Below are 8,907 nucleotides of genomic sequence, written 5' to 3'. Positions count from 1 at the left end.
TTCCAATGATGTGGAACTCATAACTTACTTCATGGATATATTTATTCCATCTCCACCCTACACTCTCAAATGCATCTTTTGATAGCTCCTTCCTTGTCTCTGAGAATAAGTGTTCCACACGGGAGTCCTTCAGAGACAGTCATGCATGTATCAATCTTCCCTCTTGTACCTTGACTTGACTTAATATCTCAATGCCTTGGTTCTGAGGCATTGAAAAATGCATGACCTGAAAAATGGCAAAATTTGGGTCAAGACTGAATTGAATAATAAATATTAAAGTGGTTTTTGATATATTTAAATCACTATACACATAGACAGTGAAGCTCCATGGGGATGGGAACCTAATCATTTCTTTTCAGTTGCTCTTTTAATATCTTCACGTATTGATTAGATGGTGATTACATAGGTATATGATAGCTCAGCTTTATTGGGATGTCCCAATGTAAAATATATCATCTCATTATTCTTGTAAAACATGGCAAGGTGCATATTCAGTTATGAAAAACACTCTCCCAGACTGCTTTCTTGAACCTAGAAGTAGTATAGAAATCTTGATCAGACCTCATCATTTATTTTGGATCACAACAACAACAAAAAATCATTGAACTTATGGAGCTTAAGGAAGGAGGGAAGATAGGGGAATAAAAAGCCAAAAACTGATAATACCCCTGCCTGCTCGCCCTTCCTTCAAGCCCAGACTACTGCTGAGACTCCATTCCCCAGCTTGCTTACTCAGCTTCCTCGCACTTTGACAAGATTTTTATGGTTGGATTCCAGGTCTTATTTTTTTTATCACAGTTTTAACCTCAGACTACTAGTAAGGGTTTTTGTTTTTGTTTGTTTGGGGGGGGTTTGTTTGTTTGTTTGTTTGCTTATCCTTCCCCTAGCACTTGTCATTTTAGTGTATCCATCAACACAGATTTATATAAAGCCCAGAGGACCTGCCCTGTGCAAGGTATTATGGGAGTTCAAAGGAAAGAGGTTTCCTCCTGGAGGGAGCCTCATATGTTCTTCCACAGCCAAGGGAATGGAGAAGTCATTAAGGGTCTGAGTAGTCAGAGAAGGCTGCATCAAGAAGGCTGAACTTGAGATGGGCAATGGAAGAGAAATAAATGGCTTTTAGGTGAGGGAAAAGAGATTGAAAGCAGGAGTGGGAATGATTACATGTTTGGAAGTGAAGGTAGGAGCTTGGTTTCCTTATGTGTAAAATGCAAATCATGATACCTACTTCAAAAGACTGCTGTGTAGATTATGTGGTCTGGCAGAGAGCTAGAAAATGCATGCTTAGCATGTTGCATTTATTTCTCCAGAGCCCATGGCAGACATTGACAATCCTTCACAACATTCTACCAGTGAGGCCAACCATAGGCCTAGAATGTTTTTAAATATAGCTCTAAGCAGCCAGTACCAGAGTATGTAAACTGGCATAAATTAGGTACCCAAGAAATCACAAGTATTATCACCCCAAAGACCCATAAAATTTCTGGTATTACTGAATGAAAACAGAAGTTTTTCTCTCCATTTTTAATTTGGTTATTTATTATGTATTACAGTTGACATTCAATATTATACTAGTTTCAGGTGTACAGCATAGTGATTAGACATTTGTATATTTGTATAACTTACAAAGTATCCCCCCTATAAGTCTAGTAACCCCGACATGACACACAATTATTAAATAATATTGACTACATTGCCTATGCTATACTTCACACCCTGTGACTATTTTGTAACTGCCAATTTATACTTCTTAACCCTTTCACCTTTTTCACCCAACCCCAACCTCCCTTCCATCTGGCAAACATCAGTTTGTTCTCTTTATCTATGAGTTTGTTTCTGTTTTGTTTGTTTTCTTCTATAGATTCCACATATAAGTGAAATCATATGGAATTTACCTTTCTCCGTTTGACTTATTTCACTCAATATAATACCCTCTAGGTCCATCCATGAAATAGAACTACCACATGACCCCCAAACCCCCTTCTAGGTATTAATCTGAAGAAATCTAAAACACTAATTTGAAAAGATGTATGCATCCCTATATTCACTGCAGCATTATTTACAATAGATAAAATATGGAAGCAAACAAAGTGTCCATAGATAGATGACGATTGGATAGAGATGTGCTACTTATATACAATGGAATATTATTTGGCGATAAAAAATGAAATCTTACCATTTGTCTTTTCTAATTGAATACAAATGAAAATGTCTGCATTTACAGTGTGTCGAAGACCCACCATGTCTTCAGCTCTCACAGATTTGAAATGAGACTTAGACCCAATTCTGCTACAAAGGTTATCTGCTATATACCCTAACATTCTTTGTGAGCTGTAAGTAACACCACGCTTGATCTTCAGAAGTTAACAAACCTCCAGAACATGGCTACTTTCACTGAAGTCTTAATTTTACAAGCCACGTATAACGTTGATACCACCCAGGGCCTGAATCAAGTTGGCAAGCACAGCAAAGAGTCAATGGGGTGTATCTGGGTCTTCTTCTTTGCTGGATTGAGAGACAAGAATGGTATGAATGGGTCATGTACTGCAAGGACAATGTTATTGGTCATGATTCTGGCCAGTGACTGAGCAGAACTATCCAGGTATGTGATATGGCTTCCACCAGAGACAACAGACAAAAGAGACAACATAGGTGAAGAAGACTGAGAAACAGGACCTTAGGAAGAATGTTAAATAAGCCCATGGAACAAGAAGGCTGATGCAGCAAGTGTGGCTCCTTAAAAGAGTTATACACATTAGAAAGGAAAATTGGGAAACCATGATGGAATACTTGTAGAGAGTGTTCATGACACATTTAACTTTATAAACAGCTAGGCCATGGGTCCAGCTGAACCAGAAAGAAGGCTGAAGCTTAAAGAAAGATATGAGGTCTGAGTCATAGAAATGGCCAAATTTACACCACCTGGGCTGCTCTACCTCTGATAATGGAAATATGGAGATAGATTTTCTACCTCATTCACAGGCAGAGAAGAGAAAAACAGTGCATAACTCCCAGCAGGCACCACTGAGTCCTGAGAGCAGGGTCAGCTCAATTGTTACACTCTCTCTTGCCCCCAAGCCAGCTATACTTCAGATGCCTGAGCCAGGCCTACACTAGCCCACTGTTTTGAGATGGCCATACAGCTTTAATGAGAGCCTTGAAAGAAGCAATCCACATATTACACACTTTAGGGGCCACTTTTGGAGCCAAATATTTTCTATTTTCAAAAATATAGATAGTGCTGAAGCAGAAAGGTTTTTTTGAGAGTACAATCCACCCTCCATATCTGCAGGTTTTGCATCCACAAATTCAATAAATTGAGGATAAAAATGTATATATATTTTTAATCCCAGAAATTTCCAAAAAGCAAAATTTGAATTTGCCGTGTGCCAAGCACTATGTTGAATCCAGGCGAATGAAATGATGTATAGGCATACCCTGCTATAGCCTATATGTAATACACCTTTTTTTATGAGGCTTGAGCATCCGTGGGTTTTCTTATCCTCAGTGGGTGCTGGGACTGATCCCCTAAGGATACTAAGGGATGACTGTACTCAACCTAGAGTTTCTCTAAAGTGTTGTCAGGGAAACATTTGCGTCAGCGTCATCTGCAGAGTTTAATTAAAATGGAGATTATTTTATCTCATTTCAAACCCATTGAATCACACTGTCTAGGGGTGAGGCCCCAGAATCTGCATATTAAACTCCCAGGGGATTAAATGTACCTTGAAATTTGAGAACCTTTTACAAATGTTGGAGTTCTGTGTAGTAAGTCACCCAATATTCCTATGATAAAATCTGAAGATCTCTTACCACAGAATCATACCGGTGCCCATAAAAACTCAGATTCCTGGGTCTCCTTCTAAGCCACCTGAATCAGAATTTCTTATGTGTGATAAAATTTGAGAAACACAGTCACTTCATTGTATAGATCCAGATACTGACCCAGAGAGAGAAGTGACCTGCCCGAGGTTGTCAGTCTAGATGGTAGCAGATCTAGAATCACACACGTCTCCACACAAGTCCAAATGGTATCTTGAGGGTTATATCTTAGTTTAGTTTCCATGGCCATTGCATTCATTAGAAGGTCTGGCACTCGAGAGTAAGAATGCAAATGTTCTGGGTAGTTGTATAAACCTAAATCAAAGCTTCTTCTGCAATGAGTTATGCAGAACAGCTTGAACATAAAGCAGTGCAAGGTCACAAAACTCTCTTAAAAGTAGCAGGGTACTGCAGGCCCTTCTCCAAATGGGATCTCAGGGGACTCCAGGGTGAATTAGTTTTATATCCTGGGATACTGTTAAGCCTGGCTTAGAGTCAAACTGAACACAAACCCCAAAATGTCCTGCAATAGTTTAATAAACCTATTTTTGTACTATTGTTTTTATAGTTGAAACCCATATCGATTAAGTAAATGCTTAAACTTATGCAGTTTTGTGTCAGACTCGGTCCAAGCTCACTAATCTGATTGTCCAAGCCTGTGCATTTGAGGTTCCAGCTCTTTCTCCGCTTTATCTCCCCAAGCCTGTAGTCTGGAACTCCTCCAGACTGGCATGCTCTGCCCCAGGATCTGCTGGGATAATCCAATAGAAGGCCCTTGACCTCCAAAAGGAGAGCAATTTCCTATGATAAGACAAATTAGATTTTCTTTGAGAGATTAAGCAATTGCCATTGACAACAGTGCCATTCTATGGTTTGCATTTGGGCTAAAGCTTATAATTTTAGTTAGTGCTTCACTAGTGCTACATGATTAGAAAAAGTAAATGTTCTGCCACCTTGAATACATAATTCTGCAAAGAAACAGGATACCTCTGTAGAGATTCTGGAACTTCTGAGGGTGGAAGGAAAGGGCTGAATGCAGGGACAGAGAGGGAAAAATTACAATTACACCCTTGCAACTAAAAAAAAAAAAAAAAAAAAAAGTGTTTGGTAGAGGTCCACAATCCCTTATCTTCAATTCTGAAATCAAACATTTCTGTAAAATGAAAGCTATTGTTTCTTTCATTAATTCGGTGCCAAGATTCATTTAGCAGCAAAACCTGACCTGAACTGACATGAACTTAGTCTTTATCTCTTTTAGTATAAATATTCCAAATTTTTTTCATGGAGAAATATTAATGACTTAATTATGGGATGTTTTCCCAGACACCACTGGGGGTGTTATGTAAGAAATAGTACATACTCTGTGTTACCTTTCTAAATTCCAAAACAAAAAATTAAATTCTAAAAGTCAGTCAGATAACAGACTGTGGACCCCGAATAATAATAGGTAACATTTATGGAGTACTTGGCATCTGCATGAAATTGTGTTAATTTATTTTCACCTCATTTAATCCTCAGGTCACTGTAGGACAGGTATTAAAATGATCATCATTTTAAAGTTGGGGAATTGCTTCTCAGAGAGGTTAAATAACTTGCCCAGAGTCACACAACTTTTGGTCAGGCCAGGATTTGGATTCAGGCCAGCCTGACTCTAGAACCTGCCCGCTGAACATTTGCACTCTACTGCCTGGGAGAGATGAACAGTTGTGAAAGTACAATAGCCTACCACCTATGCTATATAATTTAAGGAACAACCTGCTACCTTCAAATATGTCCCCTCTCCATCTCTACTTCTCCACTATGCTACTAATATAGCTTTATTCCTTGAAGTTCATTTGCATGGCTTTTCTCACAGGGACCACCAGCATCAAAAATCTGCTGGGCATCTTGTTAAATACAGATTCCTGGCATCCAACCCAGACCTACTGAATCAGAATTTCTAGGGATCAAAATCAAATTTATTCTTGTACACATTACAGTTTGAAGAAAAAGTGAATGCCCTTAGAAAGGCCAATCATTAACCCTCATTAACTAATTCACATCTCAACATCAGTTGACACTTGGTTGGATTGGCAGGAATAAATTCATGGATGGGCACCTGGAAAGTAGAAGATGTCTGAAAGGTAAATGAGACTTGAGAAGGGTGATATATGAAAAGGAAGAAAGAAAGGATGATATGACAGTATCTCACTAATTTGACAATATGCAATAAGTGTAAAGCCTCACCATTGGCATTGTTCAGCTGTCAATCTTGGAAGCAAATGTCTCTTTTTTTTTTTTTTTTGGCCACTCAGAACACTTATCTATTAACTTACTGATACAACGGTAGACAAGATAGTGAAGCTCATTAGATAAAATAGGAAATCGAAACTCAAATGAGTTCTTCAAAGTCATTTAACTGATTAATGCTAGTATTTGGGTATGTTTCGGCCCCCAATCTTAGACTACTTAATTCTTCCAATAACTTCTTTCATAGATCTAGAGAGGAAATACCATTAAATAAAACCTAGGGAATCAAGTCTTAAATTCAATGATGCACAGTTTTGCCAACCAATGGCCAATTTAAATACATTTGAATGCTATGCTACACAAGGAAAGGCAATGAGAAGAATTACACAGCAGAATAGTTAAACTGATATACCATATGTTTGGGGTTTGTTTTTAACTTTTACTGGTTGCTTTATTTTTGTTATCAGTGCAGGGAGGGCTGCAGAACATTTTGATTTCTATACTTTAAGATATTCTGTTCTTGTTTCCTAGATTCTCAACCTCACCTCTTCATCTTGCCTGTGATGTCTTAATCATCTCTATAGCAACCAAATGTGACCTCAGACAGGAACTAGAAAACCAGAAAAAAATGAATTAACTACCACTACAGCAATCAGATCCCCACAGCAGTGAAGGCTGGAATTAGGGCACTGAGGGTCAAGTCCAACCAGTGATTATTGCAATTCAAGCTAAATGTTCTCTAGAGCAGCTCTTTCAAACTTCAGTGCATATTCGGATCACCTGGGGAATCCTGTTAAAGGGGAATACTGATTCAATAAGTCTGAAGTGGGACCTGAGTCTGCATATCTAACATCCTCCCTGGTGATGCCAACTCTGCTGGTTCCCGTATCATATTTTGAGTAGCAAGGGCATGAACTATCACCATGCCCAAGTAGTGTATGCAAATGAGTATATCTGTGGTCCTGAAGGAATTGCTGTTTTGGACAGCAGTCCTGATGAGTATACTAGCACTAATATTAACTAGCTGTGTTACCTTGGGCAAACATTTTTACCTCTCTGGGTCTCTGTTTTCTCATCTGTGAAATTATGAATTTGGGGTGGATGATCTCTAAGACCACTATGGATTATAAAATTCTTTCATTCTCTGATAAAAAAATAGTTTAGAACCAAAGGCTTAGTTTGAGGGCAAATTCCCCCTATATTATAAGGAAGGGGAGCAGGGAGAGAAATCTACTGTGACTTTTATATTTATTTTCTTAATTCAAAATCCTCTATGTGTCCTAAGGTAATTTATTTCTTCTGAATGTGCAGAACATCAGCATTCTCCATGAAGAAGAGGCAACATTCAGTAGTGGACAACTCAGCTCCAGCATCCCCTTGTGACTTCATAGCTAACAGATTTGGCTACTTGCTCATGACACTGTCTCTCTGGTCAGAAAGTAAACTCACTGTCTGACCACTGGTCTCCAGGACTGGTACTCAATTCTACTTAGTTCCAGAAGATATAATGGAGGAGCATACAGAATCATCACCTACATTGCAGGTAGAACATTCCTCCCTTTGGGCAGAGAATCTGGTTCTTCAGCAACAACTACAGCATCTGACCAAGGAGAACACCACTCTGAGGGAACAAGTCATGCCTGCTCTGGTCACCCCAATGATGCCTTTACTCTGTTCACTTAAGAATCTCTCCCACTTTCATGGTGACCCTGCCAGTCTCTCAGGGTTTCTTGCTCAGGTAGCTAACTACTTGACAGCTCTCAAGATCACCAATCCTGTACATGATGCCCAAGTAAAGCTCTTTTCTGACTACTTGTGTCAGCAGATGGAAAGTTGTGGGATGGTATCTAGGTCTGACGAGAGTGCTCTGTTGAAGCAATATGAGAACTTTGTTCTTGAGTTCCAGCGGTCATTTGGTGAGTCCAAAAAACAGGAAATAAACCCTCCGGTGAATGCTAAGGTTGACAAAGGGAATAACTCTTCTCAGCAGGATGCTACTACTTTTCAGCTTCTTGCTCAAAATCTGAGCTGTAATGAAACCAATGAGAGTGATCACTTCCAAGAGGGACTAGCTGAACCCATTCAGGATGAAGTGAGTGGCACAGATATGGTGGACAACCTCCCAGACCTGATCACTCAGTGTATTCAGTTGGACAGGAAACATAACAACAGGCCAGAGCTCTTACAGTCAGAGGCCAGACTCCCAGTGTTGTCTCCCATGATCCACTACCAAACCCTCTCCAGCGCCACATGTCCATCATCCAAGGAAGAGCTTATACAGCTGCGAGGAAGCCAGCCACCTCTCACTCCAGCCAAACGAGCCCGCCAGCAAGAAACTCATTTGTGCCTCTACTGCAGCCAGGCTGGTCACTTTACAAGAGATTGCCTTGCGAAACGATCTCGAGCTCCAGCAAGGATAAATAACCCAGTTCACCAGTAAGAAGAGCACAGGCAGGTCACTTTGTCAATTTATATCCCTCTGACCTCCAGGCTTACTGATTTATATCCTGCACTAACATTTAAAATACAGATGGATAACTGTGATACCACTTTACACATTCATGAACTTATGTCCTGGAAATTTAAATAACCAGATCTTGTTTATTTGGTGACCCATCACCAAACCTAACCCAACAATGATGAAAACAATTCACAGGTACTTTCTGCAGTTGGTACTAATTCTCAAGACAAGAGTACTGACACCATGCAGGCAAAACTCTGCCCAGCCTTTGCCAATTAAAACAACCCTGGCAGTGCATTAGGAACCTAATCCCCACCAATGGGTGAGATCTGGTTTGTGTCTTCTGTGCCTAAGATTGGGCCCAAGCCTTTTACCCTCACCCTCATTCCCTATTG

At 39.7% G+C, this 8,907-nt stretch overlaps 1 protein-coding gene across 1 annotated transcript; it reads left to right on the top strand.

The window, feature by feature from the left end:
• Positions 1 to 7,558: 7,558 nt before the first annotated feature.
• Positions 7,559 to 8,491, top strand: RTL4 (retrotransposon Gag like 4; the record flags this gene model as incomplete). The annotated part of the gene is made up of 1 exon (XM_081126489.1): positions 7,559 to 8,491. One exon carries the CDS (start codon positions 7,559 to 7,561, stop codon positions 8,489 to 8,491), a length of 933 nt encoding a protein of 310 aa, XP_080982615.1.
• Positions 8,492 to 8,907: the final 416 nt, after the last annotated feature.

The sequence above is a fragment of the Miniopterus schreibersii genome (assembly GCF_964146895.1).
Source record: "Miniopterus schreibersii genome assembly, chromosome: X".
Classification (NCBI taxonomy): domain Eukaryota; kingdom Metazoa; phylum Chordata; class Mammalia; order Chiroptera; family Miniopteridae; genus Miniopterus; species Miniopterus schreibersii.
This window is presented reverse-complemented; position numbering and strand designations above follow the sequence as displayed.